The 27,396-nt window shown below is 39.0% G+C and overlaps 1 protein-coding gene across 1 annotated transcript in view; it reads right to left on the reverse strand.

Annotated features, from left to right (window-relative positions):
- Positions 1-27,396, reverse strand: part of shroom4 (shroom family member 4) — a 38,790-nt gene that overhangs the window by 2,268 nt on the left and 9,126 nt on the right. Inside the window, 7 exon segments of the mRNA XM_056747967.1 lie at positions 68-685; positions 790-1,431; positions 1,579-1,640; positions 2,746-2,982; positions 2,985-5,244; positions 7,471-7,629; positions 17,363-17,514. Of these exon segments, the coding sequence (XP_056603945.1) occupies positions 68-685; positions 790-1,431; positions 1,579-1,640; positions 2,746-2,982; positions 2,985-5,244; positions 7,471-7,629; positions 17,363-17,514 (4,130 nt within the window).

Here is a 27,396-nt window from a genome sequence, read left to right on the forward strand (position 1 = left end):
TTCAAACAAATGTCAAATATAAAACGTTTAAAGAACAAAGAATCTTCTCATAAAATAATTGTAATACCTCTCCAGAGTGCCTCCACTCATAGGGTAGCCCCCTCGCCAGCTCTCTCCACTCATTTCTGTCTCTGCACTCTGAGGAAATAAATCTCCTATCAGATGTTTTCTAGATACTCCATACTCCTCATCCAGAATGGAATCCACCAGGTGCCCTCTTGTAATTCTTGTTGATGGAGCCTCTTCCGTCAGCATGTTGTCAAGGTCTGTTTCCAACACAATAACTGGTCGGGCAAAACCCTGCATCTCAATCTTTCCATCCGTTTCCCTCGTGTTAACTTCTCCGGCACGTTCATTCTCACCGATCTCATCTATGTCTGTCTCTATAGGGAAGTTTCTGTCGCCAGCACCAGATGGACTGTGAGAGTAAATATTATGGAGTTTGGGAGCGGCACCAGAAAAGCCAGCTTGCTGGTGGTAGTTGTTCATGGAGAAGTAGGATTCTGGAGACACAGGACCAGCTGATGAGCTTTTTTCTGGTACTTCCAGAGATCTTGTAGCGGTTTGTGTAGCAACAGGGTGAGGATGACACCTATCCCAGTCTGCTTGGTGCTCATGAAAGATCGGTTTTACCAATGTGGATCTAGGCTCATGTTTTGGCATGACAGAAGTATGGGCAGGAATTCTAAAATCAAACAGAAAAATATTGAATCAACAAAACTATTCACTGCACAACATTTTACACAGACACTTACTCTATATTGTTCTTTATTATACGTCTGCATGTACCTTGTGCATGGCTCCGCTTGCGTTGAAGGTTGAATATACTCTCTTCTCGTGTCATAATTCTGAGGTGACACATCTCTCTCCCTAGGAGACAGGGCAACAGGTTTAAAAGTGCGGTGTGTAAGGGCCGGGCTGGGAGGAGCTACTGAGTATTCCTGACAGCAGCAGTGATGGTTCTCGGCAACGTCTCTAGGAGGAAGACTATAGGAACGCTGACGTGTCATTTCAGGGACACTAGGGGGATAGGGTGGGCACTGCTGTGGCCGAGGTGGGGAGGAAGAGGGGGAGGAATATAGTGGAGGGGATGTGAAGAGGTTGTGGTGGGATGCTCGCCTCTTGTGGAACTGCTCCCATTTTGGAGGTGGTGGACGAGGAGGTGGTGGTCCTTTTTTCTTTTTTACCTCACCTATCCCTACTCTATTCTCATCCAGGTCGCCAAGAGTGGACGCACGCATTCTGCTGACATTGGTGTTGGGAATGGGATTTGGGTGTTGTGTCTCCACACGAATGTCATTTTCTGACATGGCACGGTTTCTAAGAGGTGAAAATAATGCAGGATGCTCCTCGGCGCGTTCAACTCTGTGACTGCTTCGACCAGCATAGGCAGGAACAACAGCACCCTCTGCCGTCCTGTACCTGTAGTCTCTGGAGAACAGAAAGAAGACACAAATATTATTATGTTATATGTGAAGTTCTACTATGAGGGGTTATTATACGCTATACATTTTTTTTTTCGAATTGTCCTTAATCAATGAAACAGCCTGTTGGGAGAGTTAAAAACAAACACTTTACCTCTCTGTCAGACTGAATTTCCTGTTTAGTTTTGTTTGTTCCTGTTCCCGTACCGGATGGACCTAGAGAAAAAAGAAAAATGTAAAAACTAAGTTGAATAATAGGATGTTTCATTGTCTTAAAATGCTTCCTTACATTTATTTATGCTGTATGGCCAAAGCAATTATATATGAATACAAGTAAATATGAATGTATTTTGACAGTGGGAATTTAACTAACTTTATAATTTATCATATTGACAAATTAATAACTCTTGAAATTTTAACACACTAATTATTAAGCATATAGTATAATCTGACAACGTGCTGTGAAGACTACAAATAATGCCAGAAAGGATGAAGAAAATGTTTTTGTCTGTAAGAAACCATACATTTTTTCTTACCCATAGGATTTCAACGAATGTTACGCCATCCATTTATATGATCGCACAGATATTAAAATGCTAAGTTGATATCACCATCTTCAAATGCTATAGCTTCTTAAAGTATACACAAATAATGCTTTTTAAAAGGATCTTAAAATGTATTTAAAATATTTATAAATTTACGTGAAAAAAATTAACACCAATAAAAAAAAAAAAAAATACCCAAGATAATGGTTGATTTAAAAGAACTTCTTTAAAAACTTTTTTTAAGAGTTACTTTGCAATTACTCTTTTACTATGTGAACATTCAGTTTTTATGTATTGGCAACTGCTAAAACAAAACGCACAAGTTTTTCTTAAATTTTAGAGCCATTTTTACTGTTCTAGCCAACTTATATAAAGTATTTTTGTGATCTATATGGCACCACATCAAAATTTCTTAACAATGACAGCTCAGGTGTAAAATAGTTTTTTTTGTCTGTATTTGATTCCTTCTGTGTGGATATATATATATATATCAATGAACAAAAACGCAAAATAATAAAAACATTCAAATAAATAATTTTGGTTTACTGCTTTTTGAAACGAAGGCTTACTAAGTGGACTAAAATTCCTTCCATGTCCAACATATCACTACCAACACACACATAATGTATAAGTTTTCATAAATGTTCTTATGGTAACTACAAAGTGGTATGAAAATCTGGCATTTAGCTGTGGTGCAACGGGTTGATGGTTAAAGGAGCCCTTAGTTTGAAAAGCTATTTCAGATAACAGAACATGCTTGATTCCCTTCGTCTTACCTCTGTTGGGGTGTAGGTCCTGCTCTTGTAGGCTGGATTTCCGTGGTAGCCATCATACGGATTGTGCTGGCCAATCACAGGCTGGAATGCTGAGCAGTGCTTTTGGACATTGGTGGCAGTGTTGCCATAGTAATGCTCTGAAAGCTGGTGGGAGGAAGGGACTTGTGGACCGGATGTCTGCTTCCGACAGACATCATGAGATGAACCGTGAGAAATCGTTTTGCTGCTTATACTCTCTGTTCTGACTGAACCGTGTCTCTCTCTGACTCCCATTCTTTCTCTCTCTGTAGCAGTCTCTGCCTCTCATCCCATTCTTGAAGTATTTTTTGCTCTTTCTCCCTTTCTCTACTTAATCTTTCCATCTCCCTCGCTTGTTCTTGAAGCTTCTCTTGCTCCTTAATTCTCTCTTGCTCTCGTCCCTTCTCCTCTTTCTCTCTTAATTTCTCCTCTCTTTCCATCAACACCTCTCTCATAACGTCTTGGTCATTTTTTACACGCATAATCTGTCTGCTGGTGTCCAGTGAGTGGATGTAGGGTCCATCTTGGACCACACCCTGGTATGAGAATCTCCGTCGGCCCAGGTTAGTGGGCCCTGACTCAAGTGGCTCAGGTGAGGATGGATGGTTCTGTCTTTGTTTGTCTGGTCTCTGGTTTCGACTTGTCAAGCCTGATAAGTTTGTTACAGACTGACTCAACTTCCTGCTAGTTTCCTCAAAAAACCTCCTGCGGTCCGCAAAGGGGGGAATGTCGGACTCGTCTGATCGACCTAAACGACCACTACTGGAACTTGTTCTTCCTCTCAACGTCCCATTTTTTCCATACGACATCTGTCCTGTCGCTTCTTTATTCTTGCTCTCTGTGGGCTGCTGGTTGACCAGTGGGGTTTCTGGTTGAAGCTTGCGTTCTAGTGTCCAGCGCCATCGCCGTGGTTTGCCTGCAAGTGTTGACTCCTCCACTACATGTACACACGCTTGACTGTTATGTTCAAAGATCTGGGTTTGCGTTTGAGAAGTTTGATAACTCGCAGGACTTGATCTGGAATGTTCTTCAGCATGTGTGGTATCATGTACTGGAACTTGTAGAGGGGTTGGTTTGGATGTTTGCACAGATGCAGTTGGAGGGTCTGGACTTGTAAAGGTTTGTGTTCTCTGTTGATTTTCTATCTTTTCCAAAGGAACGACTGCCTCTGTTTGAAGATCTGAAACCTCCTCCTCCACCGTCTCCTCACCGCAACCACCAGAGTTTCTACTTTTCTGAAGCTGAGCCTTCTGCCTCTGGATCTCATTTCGCAAGTTGGTGGCAAAACGTTCATTTCTACGACGTGATTTAGAGTTGCGGAACTGCCGCTTCGATGACTGTTTTGTGACCTCGCCATCATCTGCCTGCGCTTCTCCTCTACGGGTCTCATCAGGGTGGGTGTCCACACGAACTGCATGCTCAGAGAACCTATTCCCTGTACGATTTTCAGACTGCGGCCACGCATTCTGTCCACAATCAAGCCTTTCTTCATCTAACCTGGGATCCTCAGGTTCTGAAGTTGCCAGTGAACCTGGTGTTGAACACCTGCTTGCTCCCCACTTACCCTGGGCCGTATCTGGGCCGATCTCATTAAGATAAAGTGGAGACTGTGACCACTGGCATGTAGAAGATGTGGAGCGGTCACTTTTGTCACTGGAGAGATTCATCACACGTAGGTGAGGGGCTAGAAGTTTCTCTGGGGCGCTGTGTCTGTGCATGGCTGGCTGGACTTGGGTAGCTATGTCTTTATCTATGTTCCTTTCCAAAGAGGTATTCTCTATAGATTCTGATTGGTCCTCTGAGTGTTTTTTCTCACTCGCTCTACCAGATTTTCTTTGAGAGTTGAAGGTATAATACGGTTCTAATCTGCTCCCTTGTTCACGGTCTTGTTTTCCATTCAAATAAACATCGCCTGTCAACACTTCCTGGATTGGAGGTTTATCTTCAACCACGCAGCTGTCCAGACTCGGAATGCCAACAGGTGCAGACACACATCTCTTATCTTCCACACCTGATTGGCTCCTGGTAGCCCTGAAACTATCCCTCCTCATGGGTGGCTGAGGTGGTGCACCTCGCTGCTCCTCGCAACCGTAGGAGGATGGCCGGACCTTAGCTTTGGGTCTCTGAGACAGTATCTTTGATTTAAGACTTTCACATTCTTCCTGTAAGTTTCCAGCAGCCGAATGTTGGCCTCTGTCTGGATACCTGCTAGAGGAACCCAGACCCTGAAGAAGGTTGTCCATTGAGTTGGTCTCCTCAGGTTTGACCGGGACTGTATAATCAGATGTGTTAGAGCTGGCAGAGAAGGAGCTGTAAGCGGAATCACGTTTGTTGTTGAAGATGACCGGATCGATGGGTGAGAGCTGACTGTCATAGTATCCCTGGTGAGGAGGATTCTCTAGACTCTCCATACTCCCTATTGAGCTGCTGCGGTCTGTGCTGTAGTGCCTGGAGATATGACCCCACTGCATGGACAGCTCACTGCACAACAAAAAAAAGAAGCAGAAGTGAGGAACAAGGTGGGACGTTTTTTTATAAGTCCTTGAGAAAAGCATAGTGATAACCAGAAAGAATTTACAATGTCAGCATGGAATGTCAGTATTAAATCAAGGAAAGTGCACATGGCTGTGTTTATAAATATTTGGATTACATTAAGGAAATCTGGATTGTAAAATCCTTTAGTGATTGAGTAGAGGCATAGCCGCTCCACTCTTACAATGGAGGAAGAACGCAAGTGAGAAGAATTTACACTTCCACAGGGAAATCACCATCAATTCTAGTCCCATCCCAATCTCATCACCCACCACCTCATACAGAACATGTCTGAACATTTCACCATCAATGTAACCAGGGCTGGGAGCCCCTCCAAAATTACCCAGAAGACAATTAAAATAATAAAAAATGTAATACTTATTTGTATTATCTATTAAACAATGACAGAAAAATGTAAACATGATGCGTGGAATGAATTTTGATTATATATCTGCCCAACCAGAACATTCAATTGACCCCCAGTTGAGCCAGCCTAGTACCAGGTGTGATTGTAACATTATATCTATACAATAAAATAGGCAGATTGGGAGGAGGATTCACATATTAGAGGATAGTGGGAAAAACAGGAATAATTGTATTCAGTAAATATCTTAAATAAAGTTCAGTGTTTTATCATACACCTAAAAATTCAATGGTTTGTCTAACCTGAGGGGGCATTAAAAGCAAATATTCTGCAAATATACTGCTGGACATTACTTTTGGTCACTACTATACTGGATATAAACGTCAACTATACTATGCCCTTTATTTTATGATACAAGTATGCTGCACTAATCCACCACAATATCTAACATAAGTTAAACGTTAAAGGTATGTGTGTTTGGTCACTTTACTGGTGATCTGCTTGAATCATAGGTCTGAAAATAGTGGTGGCATCCTGTGACGAATTTGTTGACATAAGATGTGAGATCATCAGCTTCCTGCTGATTGTTTTCGTTGTGAAACTTGCTGGAAGCAAAATTCCCTACTTCAACAATGGGTTCTATCGCTCACCCTCTATCTCACACATACAAAGATCTATTAAAGGAGCCAGTCTTCGCTGTTTTTGAGGCTTTGATTATGTTTTTTTGGTTTAACAATGGATGTTCATGTTTCTAATAAAAAAAGCTTTATATTTCATATTTTGTCCCTCATTTAACAAAACGACTGGATTTCTTCCGGTCTATATAAAGTCCCTCCTTCCCAAATGGGTAATGCTGACCCAGTCTGTCGTGATTGGTTCCCCTCTTAGAGATTGTGTGTGAAGATGTCCCACCGATTCCATATAAGTGAGCTTCCGCTTCTCAGGCTGTTGTGATTGGTCGGTGCTTCTCTCAGTGCACATGTACTCATAACTTTGGCTTTGAGCAATAACAGTAACAATGGCGTAAACTTCACTTTATCTGTTAAAAACATGCGGATCCATCGAAGTGTAACGGAGGTCTGCTTGTGAATGTGCAAACGTCAATCTTTGTAAGAGATCGCAGTTTGTTTCCTATTATGGCGAGGGAAATGACACCGGACTGAATTGCCTCAGACATGTTATATTAATTAACAATAATAACAGAAGCGTTAGTTTTGCCTTTTTATATTGGACCCGAGTTGGATAATAAATGAAGCTGATTGACTGGGAGACATTTGCAAGTAGGACTTCAAAGGACATTTCATAGAAGTGTTTAAGAGGTATACAATATCAGTGTATTACACAGAACAGCTTTCACAGCCAATGTTAAAGTCATGAAAGCTGTTATTTGAGCATTAGTTATCTTAGTATGTGTCTAGCGGAATTCTTTTTACCAGCTGTAGGACTGTGATGAAAGTGAAAGTTGATAAGAAAGTAGCTCAGTCAAATGTTCTCTGATAACCAAACACTACTCCAGTGGCTCTTCCTCTTCTCTGAGGAAGGCCTCGCCCAATTTTTGGCGTTTTCCTTTGGGCGGAGGTTATTCAAAGCACTCGGAATAGTGACATCATGTACCGGGGGAGTAGAGGGCTGTAGTCCAATTCCAGCCGTTCTCTGTAGTCCTTGAAAAGCGAATTCTCTTAAAGACAATATCTCGCTTGGCACTGAACTTTGAGCTTTATCATTATGCAGGTATTATTTATGCTCTAACAGCAACATTACACATTTACTAAAGGTTGAAAAATGCGATCGCGGGGTGGTATTTAACCAACCTGTTTTCACCTCCAGAGTGCCAGGGTACACTGAAAGGAGTGAGGTGGAGCTGCATAGCCGGCGTGCCATCTGAGTTGTCACTGGTGCCCGTGGTGCAGGGTGCCTCTGACAGCTTCGCCAGGTGCCAAGAGTGGGGACGGATCAGCGGTACAGTGCGTCTGCTCAAAGACACAATATTATTAAGTCAGAGAGAATGAACAGTGCGGGATGTTTAAAATCAACCAAACATTGACAAGCATCAATTACTGACAAGATGAAACCACAATCTGGAAACCACAGTATTAAGCAGTTGGGAGAAGGCCCTATATTCCCAAAGCAGAGTCTTGATAAATGCAGTAAGCGATCTAGGGAAATCTGTTCGAAGTAGCCATCTGGAACAATTTGTATATCTGCCATTTACTGGTTTACTAAAACGAGGTTCATTGACAAGAGTGAAATATCTCACTAATAACAATTTAAAAAAAAAAACTCAAACAAGCAACTAAAATATTAGGAAGAACAATATATTGGTATGACGAAGAAAGCAGGAAGCTTAAAGTTTCAAGAAAAGATGAATGCAGAATATTAAGATAAAAATTTCTACCTCTATTCGTTTTGATTAGCTATCTAATAGTAGTTTTACCTCATAGTAGTTTATTTTTCGTGGAATATTTATGTAATATAACATGAGATAAAAGGTTCTATTACTACATACGCATAACATATTCAATAAATAGAGGTTAATATAGTGTAAACATCTTCAATTAGCTCAAAACAGAAGCATAACTAAACATGTTTTCTTAAACAAACCTCGAAGTGTACAATACGAATACAATTTAACCCCTGATTTACTTTGTTTGCAGAAGAACTAGACAAAATTCCCCAAAAAACACTATTGCCCTTAGCAGAAATATCAAATGTACAGTAGCCCCAAGTTTAGTAGAAGATATCTCCTGTTCCTATCAAAACACCCTTCAAAAAAGCCAGTGAAGCAGGCTGAAACAACTACTGGTGCCTAAACTTCGACTTCTGCTTTTCTGTTTCTTTACAATTCACAGCATGTACAGATACTCACAACACTCCAGATGTTCTCACCGAGACAAAAAATGTCAGATAAATCCAATCCAAGACTGTTGATAGATGGTTAGCTTCAGGTTCAAGGTGAAGTTCAGGCTTAAACCGTCAGGAAGTAACCCGCTTTAGTAACCAAAGGAAAACCCTGAGGTCCGTCTGCGCTCTGAGTGGTCAGTGTTTATCAGGACCTAACAGCTTCAGCGGTCATATGAGTGAAGGTTAGCAGTCATTTAGTGGTGATGAGGCCGCCTGAGGCTTTGACCAGATTCCTAGTCCAGGAAAAAATTTACAGACAAATACTCCCCCACTTCCCCTCTTAAACATCAGCTCGTTCTCTCTCTCTCTCTCTCTCTCTCTCTCTCTCTCTCAATATTTTAAGTCACATCCAAAGACCAAACATTCACTGAACTCCCTCATAGGGCACATTCTCTCTCACTTACACACATCCCACTCGCTCTCTCTAATGACATTAGGCGGAGAGGAAGCGGTGCTCAGACGAAGAGGAAACTTTGTTTGGGGAGATAAAGTGGCAAGCCACCGCTAAAATAATAGCTAGCATTCTCTCCTATTATTGTTTGAATGGGGAAAAATGTGAGGGCCGCTTCCTGTCTCCCTGGGAGAGCAGTCGATTTCAGCCAGCAGTGGTGAGCGAGTGAGGGGGTAGAGAGCGAGAGAGTAAGAAAGAGAGAAAGAGGATATATGGGAAAATATACAGAATCTGGTAAGCAGAAAAATGGGAAACGAAGCGGTCGAATAAAACAAAATAATTGAAACAATACACTGTTGATGTGGCATTCAGCCAGGTTTTTGTTTTTATGCTCTTTTTAACAGTGCTGAAAGCACAGCAAAACAAAGCTTATACAAAATTGTGTGTGAGGTGTTATTTTGGCAATTGTCTGACAATACGACAGAGCGAGAGAGACATGTGATCAGCCAAGGACAAAAAAGAAGGAAGACCGCACGCACCCTCGTCCAACACCAACCCCCCCCCAAAAAGTCTTTAATGTTACTTATTAAATGTTAAATGATTAAAAACAGGAAACTGTCTACCAAAAATATACACAAAAACAAACTATTATAAACTTCTCAATTCCATCTGCCAATTTTGGAAATATCAGTTCTAATGTTTATTTGTTTAACAGTCACCTAAACAATATTTAATAAAATCGGTTGATGGTTTGTGCAAATATCTTATGCTAATATCAAATAAGATGCCATTTACAAATGGCCCTTGAGGAGTTTATACTAGGCCAATTTTAAGGAATTATTACGGATTACAAAAAATTTAAACAATAATTAAACACAAAAAGTAAAGAATATTGGGACGGTTTCCCAGACAGGGTTCAAGCCTAGTCCTAGACTAATTTTAATGTTTAACGAAAACAACTAGCACTGATACCTTAAAATATATGAGCGCGATGTTTCGTATCAAGATGCAGGCCTGTAAAGTTGTTTGTAAAATAAGTTTTTTAAATTGACTTAAATATCCTATTTTAACTAAGGTCTAGTCCTGATTTAAGCTAATCCTTTTCCGGGTAACAGCCCCATTGTGGCCTCTAGAGACTTCCATACACAGCTATGAATACATATCTACATGTGCTTTTTTGTTTTTTATTTTTAATAAATTTGCAAAGATTTCAAACAAACTTCTTTCACCTTATCATTATGGGGTTTTGTTTGTAGAATTTTGAGGAAAAGAATGAATTTAATCCATTTTGGAATAACGCTGTAACAACAAAATGTGAAAAAAGTGAAGCGCTGTAAATACTTTCCGGATGCACTGTATACATTTATAATTTCTTAACTTTACTATGCATCATATATATTAAAGTTGATTTTTTTAGCATATATTGGTTATATTAGGTAAAATGATTGACACCCCACCACCACAGACATATACTTTAATTATTTAAGCAACTGTGCTGAGGTTGTGTTTAAAATAACTGATGACATCACATCGTTTTCTTTTTACATTTGTGAGGAATATTTGGTGACACACATACATGAGTCAGTTGTCCATTTCCTCTGTTCAATACTATAAAACCCCCTCATCTCTCTTTTGCCTTCTCACATCAAAGTTTTCTCTAAGCAGGGATCTCTCTCTTACTGTGGGGTAAGGTGACATGGTTAACCAGAGACAGTTCAAAGCTTCAAAATACCCTACTGGCTGTTTTAGTCTCACATTTAAAAACAAGCCTAACATTTGTTGTATAAATGCTGTATTAATGAAATATGTAGCATATTGGAATTAGTTCCCACGTAAAAATGTTCTAGTGTACTTTAGTATTTAATATAGCAAACATTACTCAAATTATTTCGTTTTTTAGTCTTACCATGGTAATTATTAAAGTATCCTACAGTATTTGCTACAATTTATCCAATTATTATAGATAATAGTGCAAAATATTGCAGTGTACATTAAGCAAGTGTGGTAATACTGTAAAATATTACAGTATAATACAATTTACTAGTATATAAAACATTTTCATCTAGATCTGTGTATTTAGAAAATGTTGGTTTATTTAAAAAAAGAACATGGCACAGCAGCGTTCGTGATACGACATGAAACCGTGATATGTCAGCTGGTATAGTATCACAATATATGTTTTGCTATTGTGACAACCCTACTGTGGGGGATGCATAACTTACTGTGTCCATAACTAATCTATATTCGTTTATTTAGCATAACAAAGCAACCCAGAATAGGTCATGTCTATGGTCATTTGTACAGACTGTACTGCAGATCTGTCAATTCTGTTTCTGCTCAGATCCAGCTGGCCATGTCATTAACAACATTAAGTATAATTACTAAATCATATTAGTTTTTAGTCAGATTTCACTGGCCTTTCAGGGAGACATTCCAAAAGAATGTGTGTGTATGTGTCTGTATAGGCTATACTTGTGAGGGTCCAAGTAAAATAATGGTACGAAGTGCAATCAGCATTGTTTGCTCTCTGGTCACCCGCTTCCCAAAAACAGCACACGAGACATTCAGGCTGCATTCCATGTAATCACCCAGGCTTTTACCAATATGGCCACAGTAAAAAACCCAATGCAGGAAGGGAGCAGTCGTGAGCAGGGCTCTCCAACACAATAGCTTGTTTGTCGTTTTGGATTCACTTTCACTCAGACGTCCTTCTCTTTAAAATTACTTTTCTAGAGGAATGCATGCATTTAAAACTGCTTATCAACCACTTTAAACCCAAGCAGAGAGATGTGACAGGTTATGTACTACGTGGCCTTCCTTCAATCGAATGGTAATGTTCATAATAATGTTGTAAGTCAACAGTTTGATCGGTCTTTCCTTGGCAGCAGCACATTTAAAATCTCGTCCAGTATATCAAAATCAGTATGTTTGTACTGTAAAGAGAAACGGGCAGAATTATGCACAGCTATCTAGCTTAATGCATCTGTTAATACATTTTTTTTGCAAATCTGAGAGTTATGTAATTCCAAATGTATTGATGACATGGTATATTTCAGCCTGCTTTTTTCTATTACTGCTGCAAGATCAACACTATTCTGTAGATATACAGTAAACACAAACAAACTTAAAACACTTTACAAGGTAAAAGTGTTAATTGGGCATACAAATGCCACTACGTTGCACTAGGACTGCAAAGGTTGTGAATTTGACTCCCTGGAAGCATGCATTCTAGAAAAAATATATAGCTTACCACTGTCGCATTGATGAAAAATATCTGCTATATATATAAATGTAAACCTTTACGCTACACACTGAAGCTGGTGTGTAAAAACTTTTCAGAGGCTGTTTTGCTCCTTACATGTGGAAAGTCAGGAGGGGGGGGGGTGGTGGTAGTGGTCTTGAGAATGTGAGGAATGTCCATTGTTTTGGCATTGAGTCTCCTTTGTTCTTGTTTCTTAGTGCAGCGGGCAGGATCTTACTGTAAGAACCTCGCTCTGACCTTCATAACTTTCCCCTAGAGGCTCGACCAAACCACTTTCTGTTAGATCATAAACACTTGAAGTGCAATTGAGGTTCTCCCAGAGAGACCAGGCAGCTTTTGATAGATGATCATTGGAATTGCTTTCCACACGTTCTTTTCCCCCTTGAGAGCAGTGGGGTGCATTGCTTTAAAACCAGCATACGGCCAGTTGGATTCTTCCAGAAGATTACAGATTGGTTTCTGTAATGTGAATACCACATGGCTAAATGTTCTCATTTGTTAACTTCTTTTTTTATTTAATGGGAAGTGCCGAGACATGGAAAAATTGTAATGGTTAAAGTTAATGTAATTTTAAAGTGAAAAATATTCCTTCTATTACAGTTTTATGGCCGAGACAACTATAAGGAATCCATTCATAGTTTGACATTGCTGCTCGCCTGAGTATCCAGATGTGCCTTTGCAGAATTGGAACCTTTTTTGGAAACTATCAATATTTCAGCAATTCTGTTTGAAGGAACTAGTGTCTCTGAAATGAGACAATTCTGTGTATGGTTGGTCTATAGTAGATATTTGAGCCATAAATCCAGTATCACCAACACATGGGTTTCCTCATGTAAGGACCTACCCTTCCTTTATGTCCGGACACACTTATGTGAGTAATTGTGTCTGCGTATGATTATTTCACAGCAAAATATTCACAGTCCAAATATGGCTAAAATGTCAGACTTGGCTTGATTTAGGGAGAAACGACATAATTTTGAAATAGTTCTTCCACCTCCAACAATATAATACAATTGTTTGCTGTAAACTAACGGTTCTGTCTCATAGTTCCCAGCCCAGCTCCTAAAGTGGCTGTTAAAGTCTGTATGTGTAACAGGAAGTTGGAATAGGAACTAGGAGGAACCAGACATCCAGAAATTTCAGAGCCACACTGTTCTCTCTGTGGCAAGATGGGCACCACACCCCTGGTTACAAGGATAACCTCATCGGATCACTTCAACACCGTTTCAACAAGGTATAATGACAAAATGTATATTTTTTCGAACAAACATTGACAAATAATGGCAACACCGTCCTGTTGCTTTATAAACTTTGTTGTTTTATATACGCTTATTGAAGCCTCAAAGCCTTGGCCCCAATTCAATGGGATGACAAAGCCAGGTAGAGCCAAGATACTGTTTGATAAAACTCTGATTGTGTTCATAAGTCATACACATCCGGGATGGCATGGGCTGGGAAAAAAAGTGGGGTCATTTTTTTAATGCAATATTATTACATCAAGAACAATCCAGCTACAAAATCACAAGCTGGGGTCAATAAACAAACACGCATGAAATCTGGATTCCAGACAGCAGCTGCTGAACAATAGGAATGTGCGTTTTTGACCACCGCACACCACAAACATCCTTTGAACTGGACAGCTCACCTTCCCATTCACAAAAGAGCAGCTTGAGGACACTACATCTCCGTTCATAAACTGAAGGACAGAAGGGAAGAGAGAGTCAGGGAGAGAGACAGGTGATGTACACACATGCATAAACGACACAACCTAATCATTGACGGGAAGGTAAAGTAGTGGTGCACAAAACACACACAAATACCAACATCATATTTTCCTTTGTTTTTAACTTGAGGTGGAAATCTGCCCTGCATGATGCATGTGACCCTGAGCATCCAAAGACAAAACTCACACATACTTCAATCTATTAGGAAAACTCTTGCACACACAGTCACGCTGAGGTCTTGTCTTCCAGTCATGAACCAGCCAGGAAGAATCTGTTTTCTCTATCGCCCAAACATACATTTGCAGAAATGCTGCTATAATGTTGCAGAACAGATGCGATGGGAACGCAGGTAAAGCTGTTATGTATGGTAGTACATGTTTTGAAACATGGAAAAATACCATACGCGTTTTCTAACCTAGTCACTATCGTTGTACACGCACACTAATGTACAAGCTGCACACAAAAGAAAAACATGTAGGCCTCCAGTGGTGTTTTTTTCACACGCTACCAAACAAGCCGCACTGTTAAATTAGACCCCTCCAGGAGCCTCCAGCAAAGTTCTGCTAGTGTGACTAAGGCTCGAACCCACAAACAGAAGAATACAAAACACACATATGTTTTGCCAAAAAAACACAGTCAAGAGAGAAACCACAGGCAGAGTACACACAGAACTTCTGAGCCGATGCCAAAGAAACGGATGTTAAAGCAAAGAAAAGGAATTTTTCTTTCCATCTCTACAGTCTACATCTTTCTCTCTCTCTCACTTTGTACCCTGTATTAGCATCTGCAGAGCTGGTGTTTGGACGGTTCTCCTGTTGGTTCAGAAGTGCACATTTTACGTTTGTTCTTCTGAGGACCTAGGGTATGTTTACACAACACCGTTTTTAAGTAAAAAATTAAAAAAAATCATGTCACAAAGGTCAAAAATGTAAAGAATAGGGGTGTCACAATATATCGGTATTGGCAAATAACAGTGATATTAAAAACTTTGTCTATCAATATTTTGTTAATACTACACATATAATAATATGATAAAAATAACTCTGCACCTGTTTTAACTTTTGCATTGAAAGCCTTAAGAGAATTCTCTTTAAAAGTCCCATGAACTGGCCATTATAAATGATCTCCCCACATCAGTATTTCATGTGACGCATTTGCAAGGGATAATTTGACTCAAATTTACTGATTTATTTCCCGGATGTGATTGCAAGACTTTGCGTATAGTTTGTATAGCCTATAGTTGAATGGTGTTTAAAGATATATGACCGTACCTTTCAGCATTTGAGACCCCTGATCGCAAACTGGACAAAAGATCACCACGATTGCGGGTCTCAAATGTTACGAAAATTTCCATGATAAATAAACAAATGGGAGCCTCCCTGTAACTTATGGATATCACCCAGCACGCGAAATAATACCAAAACACTTCAAAACAGCCTCCAATATTATGCTCAGGGCACATCAAGAGATTTCTAACAAAGCAATTGTGACGCATAGTACAAAAATGTTTTACTCACATAAGATTCCTATCGGATCCATTATTCATGACACAGCACTGCTTATTAATTTTGGTCATTCCACAAATCCAGTGTCATTCTCTGCCTTGTTCACGAAGGAATCCTCGGAGAAATGAAACAAACAAATGCGCCATGTTTTTCCCACATGAGCTTGAACGTCTTTAAAAATAAACTTTAACCACGCATTACTAATGTCAAAATCCGTAGGAAGGTTGCGCAGCGACTGTATTTTTCCAGGGACCAGGGATTGCACAATAATTGCTTGCTCGCTCTATCTGGTTCCTCATCGCGCTACCTGTTTTACTTCAGAACTGTTATGCGCAAACCAGGAGGCGGGGCTAGAGAAGTAGTCGTTGATATTTTTCTGTGAAGGCGGTGTTCAACCTATCATAGATAGGTGCATTCCAGAACCTGGCATTCACTGGACCTGGTGTCAATAACAGATGTAATCTCAGAAACAAGGGCGTTTTCAGTTCTGACACTTACATGATGTTCGTGTGAATACAATTCCCTCTTATAGAAGAAAAGCTTGGATTACAATTGTGATTTTAATTCAAGCCTCCTTTAAGTGTGATTCATTGGCCCAGAAAGACAAATAAAAATTAAAGATGAATTTGAACTATAATAACATAATTTATTACACAATAAATGTAAATAATAACTATAAATATTATATAAAGTCACTGTCCTTCCGAAAAATCAGATGTCCAAATTTACTGTTTTTCATGAAATGGAAAAAACACTTAAATTAAAAAACACTTAAACGATTGAATACTGTGTTGTCAAAGTTATTAAGCACTTTTTAAATACTTTTTATTGGTTTGATATTTGCAAAACCCAGTGCCAAAGGGTGAATAAAGGGTGATAAAGGGCGACTAATAATTGTGAATAAAAATGCTGAAATATGAGATACGTTGTTTTAAAAGGACAGCAATGTACAGCAGCGTATCATTATATAAATTATATACAAAGAGAAATACTTTGGGCCCCAGTAACAGTGTTTTAAAAATCTGATATCGCGACAGCCCTAGTTAAGAACTTACAGAATGATAGAGGTAAAAGTATGTTGCTGAAAAGAATGAAGACAGGAAGGAGTAGATTATAAAGAGGGAAGTAGGACAGACTAAATAAGTGAGAAAGGAGAGAGAAAATGACAGAGGGAGGAGAGAAGACGTAGACTCGGCTGTCTAATAGCTGCTGATGTAGTAAGGCCTCATCAAACTGGAATGTGCTGGGCTCAGCTGACTAAAGAAGTTCAGGGAATCTCCCACCGACTGGATGTCCAGTCCACAATCACACAAAGCACATCACTTACCCTGTTAAGCCAAGCATTCATAGGCAAACATTATCACCTAGAGCGTGTGCAGGCATTTATAAAATGTGTCTGATGTTTAGATGCCTCTTGTCTGCACTTCTTCCCTTAACCACAACGAGGCAGCATCACATGACACTTGGGTGACTGTCCATATGCCTGGAAATCCCATGTGGCCAGACTCTGTTTACAAACACTGACCTGGGTGCAGTTTATACTTTACTGCCCTGTAGCTAGAAGTGTTATGGGATCAAGAACTCTGATCCGAGATCAGACTACACCGAGTGAGTCAACAAGGGTGTGTAATTAAATTTCTGTCAAGGGCGACAAAACTCTCTAGTCTGCCAAACTCTACAGACGTCATCTCACTTCACTCCAGCTAAAATAAACAACAGACACATAATCAGAGGCTACCGGTGGATTTAGCCACTGTGCAGACACTCTCCCACAGTGTATATCCAGAACACATACTATGATGTGTCACAGTATTTTGGTAGGCGAATAGCAGATTCACTATAGTAAGCATGTGTTTTTCAGATTATGGCAGTAAGCAGATAATATTGGTTAAGTGTGTGTGTGTCTATGCGTTAACAAACCTTCTGACAATGATTTTAAGAATCCTGTAAGAACCTTTGATGAGGACGAGAGCTTCTTGACGAGACCCATAGAGAGCAGAACCATTGATGTTCACCAGTTCATCTCCCACTCGCAGCTTCTTGCACTGTGCTGCTTTTCCTCCCTCTTCTATCTGTAAGAGAGAGAGTTTTGAGGGTAAATATCAGAATCTCTTCATCAGTACTCTAAGGTAATGGGACATGACACAATGAATATATTCCACAGATGTGAAAATATACATTAAATGTTGTAATATTCAGTATTTCAGTATACAAAATGCAATACACCATTCTAGAGCAATACTTTTTAAACTTGTAGGCCATGGCCCCCCGGTGGTCTGTAGTGCTATTGCTGGGGGTTAAATACATTTCTTGTTCAGTAAAGTCTGAATTTTGTTGTGAAAGGAATTACTCTGTAGCTTCTGTCACAAAATTTTATATCATTTGTGAACTGTATGCACTGTTTTTATAAATTACATACAATGTAAGAATTATATTACATTTTGCCAGATTATGATTAGCAAACATTAAATACATTGTCATATATGTTGTGGAATTTATACAGTATACTGTAATTATACTATAGTGTAATATACTTTAGTGTAGTATAACTAATATAGTATCCTGCTATCATATCATTGATTAATGGTTAATTAATAAAACTGTAGTTTTTACTACATTTACTATAGTTATGTTCATATGACTGTATATGATTCTTACGAAACCTTTAAAACTATGAATATTGGCATACTATTAATAAATTTACTTATTATATTACTGCCAACTGACAAGAACAAAGAATGGGGGCCTTGAAGCTTTTGGTATGTTTTTGGGGATCTTACCCCTCTGATGTTTGGAAAGCTCCTGGAGGTTCCCCAGCTTTACACTTTTTGGATGTTTCTATACTCAAACACCTGATTCAAGTCATTTATTTACATTTTAGAATGTTTCAAAGCATGAAATGTGTACGTCCAACATGAGAGATCTCAAAAATGTCCAACATATTATATAGACACATATAGAGACTCTACTATCAACCGGAGTTTAATTGCTTAATAGAAGGGATCACTTCACACACACTGAACCACACATACCTGAAGATAAGCACATTTACACACTCCGTATTGTGTATGATCTCCATTTCACATTTCTTCACTTCCTTCTGTGGTGTCAAAGGTCAGATATACATACCGTGTATATCTCACGGCCATTCATCAAACACACTTACAGACACACAATACCAAGTTATTCCATTAGGAAGCCTCCTACATAACATAGAACAAAGGTTCAAAGATTAACTCCAAAGCCACATAATTCCCATGCACAAAACCTCAGTCTACTCAAAACGCACTCATCACACTTTCGCTCAGTCACACACATGTAAATCGCAACCTCCAACATAAACATGCACCTCTCTCAGACACACACGTTACAAAGAGTATGTCTCACATTAGAGCTTAATCTTCAGATTAAGCACAGATCTAATGCTGCAAAGCTTTTAAAATAAAGTCACACTATGAAGTTTGAAGAACGCTTAAAGGGGGATTGAACAGGGTTTCATGCATTTTGACTTCATAAATTCTGACACAAGTTGTCAAAAAAGTTGAGTGTATCACGTAGTAGTTCTGTGATCGATACACTCTCCCAAGGTTCGTATAGGTTTCGGAAAGTTTTTTTCCAACATGAAAAACCATTACGTAACAACTTTCCTTAGTCCCTTATTGGGCAATTCTCCCAAAAAGCACGCCCACACATCAACCAGCGAAAGAAAGAGCATGCCTTGTAATGTGCTTTGCATAAGTACAGCTGTGTTTGTTCACTGCATTTCGTTGAGGAATGCTATACAAACGGTGGATATAACGCCTGATTTGGAGATCGTTTGAAACTGATAGATGGAGCGGTCACAGCGCTGCACATGCAGTAGTGAAACTGATTCATGGGTCAAATACGTTAATATGTTCCCATCAAAATAAATTTACAAAAGTGATTTTATGTCCATAAAAAGCACATTAAATGTAAGTAAAATGTTTACTTCATGGTTTCAACTAAGTTTTTGGAGAATAATAAGTCAAAATTTGGTTTAAATAATGTTACATTGTCATCGGTTGTAACACAATGGGGCAGTGTCCCGGACAAGGCTTACACTGTGTCTAAACTGGATGCGACAGGCGTGAAGGGACATGACAACCTGCTTTTTCTTAATGTATCGCCGCGCCACATCCAGTGTGGACAATATTTGAAGTTATAATGGGTTCTAGTGCGTTTCTAATGTCTTTTGTCGTTGCGTCGCACCTGTCACGTCTGATGTAGACACGGTGTCAAGCCTACTCCCAGACTAACTGAAATGTTAGAGGAGTCATTGACGAAAACAATTTACACTGGCATATCTTAAAATATATCAGTGCGATTGTTTTGTCTCAAGAAGCACAGCAGTAAAGTCCTAGTCCTGGCTTAAGATAATACTTGTTCGGGAAACCGCCCCTCTATTTATGTACAAATTCAATCAACATGCTTATTATAACTTGTAAATATTAAAATATATAAAAGAATAGCAAATTACATCTTGTTGTGCTTTAAATGAGCAAAAATTCTATAGGTGCTTAAGATTAATATGAGATTGAAACTGCATGTGTTATATCCACTTTAAAGCACAGATTGGCAGGCAGCTTCATGTAAACTTGATTAGGGGAATAGAAACATATTGTTTGCGTAACTATGGTCCTGTATGGCTTGTGAATGATATATATTTAGAGTTTGTGTTGACTCTATTTCTCTAAGTGTGCATTGCTGGGATTCATCTGCAGGATGCACATGTGTTTTACCCAACAGGGTTTCAATGCTCCATTTAGAAAATGTTATTTATGTGGTTACCGCAATGAGTTTTTGATTGTCATGAAATCTCATTTACATGATGGACAATCACAATTACATCCAAATGGCACTTATGTTTCATAGAGAAATATGTTTATTTATTGGCAAGTAGTTTACACCATTATTGTGTTGTTTCATAAAATTCTATATTGAAAAAGAGGTCAAAAAAGGATATACAAAGCTTTTTTACAATTTAATTTCTTTCAAAATCATTGAACTAAAGAGTAAAATAATACACATGACCATTTTGTAACAGGAGAGACCCCGTGTTTTAGCACCGAAACTAAATCTTTCTGAAAGTTTTTAACACACTTTTAGCATTTGTAGACTCATCCACTGCCAACTGTCGGCCTGAATTGCAGTGTAAATTGACACACATGTGTTGTGTGTGAATGTGTGTATGTGGTGAGCATTGCAGGAATATTTGAATGTGGTTTTGGAGAGATCAAAGGCAGAACGTGTCCAGAAGGACATAATGGTAATATTCATGATGACTGAATCAAATGCTCAGTAGGGGACAGAGAGTGTTGGGATGTGGGCAGAGTTCAGACAGACCTCGTGACAAGATAAGCAGGCCCAAAAGAAATCTGTCGAAGTGTTTCTATGCTGATTTTGAGAAGTTCTGCGAGAAGGATTTTAGCATGGTAGAATGTGTTCAGCAATCAAACGAAATGCTAAACTTTATTAATGACAGTTGTTTCATTTCTGCAGAGATCTGTGGAGCTCTGCATGTGCAGTTCAGCATGTAAGCTCATATCTGTTTTTATACCTATTTGGATGTTTGCTCATTATTTCGTGTAACCTGAAAGCAAGCATCCTCAAAGACCAAAGATGTTTCAGGGACATAATAATAGAATAATATATTAATACATACAAAAGAGAGAACATTCCATTTTAAGACCAAAAGACTTAGTGATTATAGTCATTTTAAATGTCTGAAATGTGATTCCACAGGAATTCCCATAAATAAATTCAAGTTGAAGCAGTGTCTTGTAAAGTAAAGCCAAAAAAACTTAATTAAGGAACAAAGGCTGTCCCCACAAACTAAATTTTCCCTTTTGATTATTTTGCTGGCTGCAAATTTTAGAATGGCCTTTTATTGTGGCCAGCCTAAGTCACACCTGTGCAATAATCATGCTGTCTAATCAGCATCTTGATATGCCACACCTGTGAGGTAGATGGATTATCTCGGCAAAGGAGAAGTGATCACTTACACAGATTTGAGAACATTATTTGAGAGAAATAGGCCATTTGTGTACATAGAAAAAGTTGTTTAAACATACATACATACATAAAAGTGTTGCGTTTATAATTTGGTCAGTATAAATATTGTGTCTCCGCTGGTCTTAACAGTGCACTAAAACATTAATAAATTTGTTGACTTGAACCACCATACAGTACTGGAGGCCGCCTTATTGTTTTGGCCATACTCACGCGACTGAACAGATATGCATGAGTGTGACGTCATCGTTTTCAGAAAGGTCACGGAGACGATACTGCCGCCAATTTAAAAAACTTTAAAACCTGTTTAGAAAAGTTTGTTTTTTCAGTCTCCCCAAAACGCATAAAAAGTTTTCAGTTTCACTTGAAAACTGCGTTGTGCAAACACCCTCTAAAACTACCCCGTACAAAAGCGTCTTTACTGTCTTATGAAGAAAGCGCATAAGCAATGCAATAACTCAGTACAGAGATGCTGACTAAATGCCAGACTCCCCATTTCTTCACTTTTTTCCGAAACAAGGTTTGTATTTTTCTCATATTCTGCTAGTATGACATGCACGATACCCAGTTGCATGTAATGGAAAGATTATTCAGATGTATGGTCACAATTACAGCATTACTGGGGACAATTACAGCTTATTCTGTTTCAGTTCCTCCATCCCATCTGAAACAATCAAGACATTTCTCCATAATCAACAGTCACACAAAAGCCTTCAGAGCTCATGAGAGCTTCATCTCATTTCTGAGAGGCTGCATGTGTTTGTTTGTATATTTGACATTGTTGAATAAATCTTTTTCAACTGACTCACTGGAAATGTGTACCATATCAGAGACAAGGTGGGCTGAATTTGTCTAAATGAAAACTGTTTATGTTTTCCAGGTGCACCGGTGCTTTTAGGCCAGAGAGAAGTGATGTAGCTTAACATTCCATTATTTCATAAACTCAAAACAAACACAGCTTGTTTCCACCTTTATATCCAATCTGCCGAACATACTGCATTGGAAAAAGTCCTCAGAACAGGTACAATTTATGGCAGGACATGTTACAGGGTTGCACAAAGAGAACAAATTCACTACACATGTACAGTTGGCGGGCATACCCCAGTGCCCCGTGAGCACCCGTGCCAATAAAACACACAGTCTTACCTCATGTGCTGCCAAACTGCTCAGAACTTCCACAACTCCCTGCGAGGAAGATGTGAAAAGGGAATAAAACGCAGAGGGAAGAATAAGTAAGAGCGATGGCTACGCTTCACCTGCTGTCCTCAGCAGACCTAATTCCTTAATGCCCTTTATAGCAGATAACCCAGTCCATGATGTAATGGCACATCGCCCTTGGATGCCAATAGTTTATTTAGGGAAGAACATCATGAAGGTCTCTCAGTCTGGACCTCAGTGGACCTCTATACATCCACCTTCCTCTCCTTCTTTCCTCTCTGCCCACCCAGTAGTCTCATTCCCTCACTTTTCCTTTCTTCTCCCTTGAGCTCATATTCTCCTTGGAGGCTTGATAAAAATAACTGTAACCACACCTACGTTCCATCAGACCTTATTCCGTGTGTATTTATATGAGCCAGTGTGTTTGCATGTATCCTCGAGCGCTTGTTTGGTTTGGGCACGAGGACCCGTCGTCTTGCTCCCTGGTGATCGCGAATAAAGATTTACAAAGAGACCTTTATAAAGAGTTAAACGGTTCTACGTGACAAATCCCTTCTTTCTTTCCGTTCTTTTGCTGCAATATTTCTTTAATCTCCCACAGGAACGACCACTCCTTACATGCCAAGCAAGCGAAGAATAAGAATTTCCGTAGCCGTCCTTCAAATAAGACCTGGTAGAAAACACTCTTGAGGTGCTGAATGTTTGGGGGAAGTTTCTGCTAGCAACTGCTCCAAACTTTTGTGTTTACAAGAACAACCCAAACGAGGGGTGCGTGCAGCAAACAAATGGCACCATTCTGACTCCATCCCTGTCAATTCTTTCTGACATGAAACAGAATCTAAATTTTGGCTAAAGGAGGCGAGAAACGCCTCAGATTACAAGAGAGAGGAATTGAGAATTCTAAGTCCCATGACGGGAATAGCTTTTATACAATAACGGCTTTGAGAGGCTTTTCATAGTTATGCTGTCAGTGGACCAAAAAATGCATGCACACACCCAGGCTTTGGGAGCACAGAATGGAAGAAGAGTGTCTAGTGTCTGCGTCGGACAGCTATGACGCAAGCACGTCCAAACCTCACCCACTACAATGTTTGCTAATTCCAGCACAAAGCAAACAAAATGACCAAGAATAACACACTAGATAAAATCATGAATTGATATTCAAACGTGTCTGAATGAGATACTTGCACATTAAATTATAAAACCAAGTGACTAAAATGTACACACATACACACACACACACACACTCTTTAAAAACATATATTGTTTTTGATCTGATTGACGGATTTGATCCAGATGCTGAACATAATGTTTGCAATAATGCAACATTTTTCTCCATTTCCAAATCTTCTACTGTACTACTGTTAATTGTAAACACACATCCAGAAAAGCAAGGTCTATTATTTTAAATCAGTACTAACTGATAGTCCAAACATAAATAACAATGACAAAATTCTTACAAGTCATTAAATATTCCAACTATTTATCTTTACAATTTTTGTATTTGGAGTAGCTGGGAAAAAAACACAATGCTTAATAATCCACATGCAAAACTGTCATGCAATGCAGCCAGGGCTACAATAATTTTCATCATGCCAGTAGACAATCTGATTTTTACCTGCGCGTAAACATCAGGAATCAGCCCAGTTCTTGTATTCATCATGAAAACCAACAAGAGTAAAAGTCAATCTGTAGTCAGTATGAGGTCTATATGGCCCACGGGCCTCTGCAGTTGGAAAAGAATGGCCTCCCTGTCTCTCAGTCCCAGCATCAGCCCTGGTCTTCGCGCCGGCTTCATGAGGTCAGCCCCCCATCGCTCTATAAATAACAGGGTGTGTTTCAGGTCTTTGCCAGCCTGGCTCGCTGCCCACCATTGTGCCACAGCTGGCCAAAAGAAGGGTTTGCCTGAGCTGCCTAGTAACCTGAAGGGTCCAAGCAAGCATTGCCAAACACACAAAGAGCAAAAGAACACGGGGAACACAGTTGCCCGTTTTATAGGAAACATTTGGACACGGAGGAAAAGAACTGCCACTTGCAAAGTGGTTTTCAAAGTGAAATGCGAGAAAGAGAAAAAACAGAGAGAACGTTGCATAATGGCAGAGTATTTCACATTGACTGACATTAATCTATGAAGCTTCAGCCTTTGAATAAACTCATTTGTAAGGGAACCTGTCATAACATTTTTCACAGGACCTACAATATATGTCAGAAGAAAACCCTCATTTTTCAGCAGTAATTCACAAGTTTTCCAGCGGGACCTTGAGTGAAGAAGTGCCTGACAGGAGGGTTGTCCAAAAACACTTCTCTAAAACAAGCACTGCTTTATCAATGCTTGTAATGGTTTCCCCAGTCAGAAAACCACTAACAGAGAGCTGCCAGAACTACCTAGTTCAGAATCAGCCTCAGAGTACAAAAGTGACCTGTGTCTGTATGATAGAGAGACATTCATACACTTAACTTTATATAAGTACATTATATTATACTGCATGAGGTCGAACTGTGTTTGAGTGTTTCCAAACAGTCATATTTGGAAGGTCCTTATATCTCTTTACAGTGTATGTGTGTGCGTGAGAGAGAGAGAGAGAGAGAGAGAGAAACGGTGCTATGACAATGATTAACACATCCAACATCTGTTCTTCAACCAAGTCTCTCTTTCCTCCTTCTATAAGAATCCAGATAAATACTCTTGACAGAAGTGTAGGAACCCTCCTCCATATTCATGTTTTGGGCAATAATCACTATACTTTAAGAGAGTTGTTTTACTTGACCAAAGTCCAACAAAAAACAATGTATAGCCGCACACAGACCAACAGCTTTAGGAGTGAGCAAATGTCAAAAGATGATAATATGGTTGTATTTGTTGATGAGTAAATGCATTAGCTAACATAAACGACCAATGAACAATACTTCTATGGCATTTATTAATCTTACTTCATGTTATTTTCAGCATTTACTAAAACATTTTTGAACGTGAATCTAACTGTTAACATTAGTTAATGCCCCATGAACTAACATGAATAACTGTATTAAAATGAACTAACATTAATAACTCCATGATAAAAAAATCTATAAACTAACTACACCAAAAACTTAATTGCCCATTGTTAGTGTATGTTAGTTAAAGCATTTACTTATGAAAAATATTGTAAAGTGTTACCTGTAATTTGTAAAAAAAAACTGCCCGTGTTGATTTGACCCCTGACAAGTCTTTCACTGCACAGCAGGTGATTGGAACCAATAAGTAATTTTGGGTCCTCCCGGGAAAGAATGAAAAGGAAGAAAGTGTTTGGAAAATTGGGAAGTGTGGGAGATGAAGACATTCTAGGCAGATCTAGAAAGTGTGGGGAGCATGGGTTTTTGGCTCGGAAAAAACAACAGGCATCACAGCAACTGGAGCAAGGAAAGGGAATTGAAAGCAAGTCACACATTTGTGTGGGAATGACTGTGCTCCAAATGCAAAAATAACATTCATACTTAAGTATTTCTGCTAGGGTAATTTTAAAAAGGTCAAAGAGAAAATGGCTTCTACAGTGTAATTTCCAAAAGACTAAAACTGGGAAAACCCTTATACTCCTGCGCACATATAAAACAAGTTCAACTTAAGACCTTAAAATCAAACAAACATGCCATGTATTAATTATTAGGCGTCTTTACTTTCATGAAACATAATAATGTCTCCCACTGGCTTAGTGCATATCCAATTGTTCCACTGCATGCGTTTATACATATTCAATGTGAAAATTAATACCAAATGCCAAACTCCACTGGGAATGTGATTCAGAACATCCATTCAACAAAACACAAACATACCCTTATACACACATATATATACACACACAGACGTAGAGCTATCCCAGGCTTTGCTTTCATTCCACAGCAATGAAAAGCAGTCAGTGGGTCACTCTGGTAACCCCCCAGTGCACAGAAACCGCCACTGGCCTCAATGAGACGAGTCCTAACAGCTGCCATTCCCTCCTCAAGAAGCTTCCAGGAACCTTAAACTTTTCTTCCTGCTGTTTTCCTTGGCATCTTCACTCTGGGATCATTTATGTATACAGCACTTTTCATGTAATCAAGGTGTTATACACACAAGCTGGAATTTTTTAATGAAAATCTAATTATATGTTTTTTTATTTAAAACTAAAAACCCACAATTCGATTTACTGATGCTCTACGCCATCTCTGTTTAAAACATAAAACTGCAGGTTACTGTAAGCATATTTATGTTTCATGGGTTTAAGTGACCTGACTTCAAATTAACATTTCACGGAAAATCTGACCTGGCCGCTGAACTTTTAAATTATTATTATAACTTATAAATTGGGGTAAGGTAAGTAGACAGTTTGCATCACTGATCTTTAATGTATTTGCTCAATAACTTATTTTTGTTCATTTTAATAGAAAAAAATACAGATAAAAGCTATACTTAAGCCCCACCCCTTATCCCACCCCTAAACCTAACATCACTGGCATGAAAGCCAATCGTACTACAAACCGCGAAGGAGATCGTACAAATTAGCCACCTTGTAAAATAGTTAAGAATATCAGAGAGATTGTGTTGGAGCAACTGTGTTGTGTTCGGTGAAGCACTTTGATTATGTGACTTAGGTTTATGTTTAGGGACAATACTATCACAATACTGATCACACTGTAAACATTGTTTATTAAAATGAGTTTAGAAAAATTAGAAATGAACTAGTGCCCTTTTATCATTTCTCAAATATTGCACATTTCTTTTAAAATAAAAATATATTTTTTATGTCAAA

Source organism: Triplophysa dalaica, chromosome 1 (assembly GCF_015846415.1).
Source record: "Triplophysa dalaica isolate WHDGS20190420 chromosome 1, ASM1584641v1, whole genome shotgun sequence".
NCBI classification, from domain to species: Eukaryota; Metazoa; Chordata; class Actinopteri; order Cypriniformes; family Nemacheilidae; genus Triplophysa; species Triplophysa dalaica.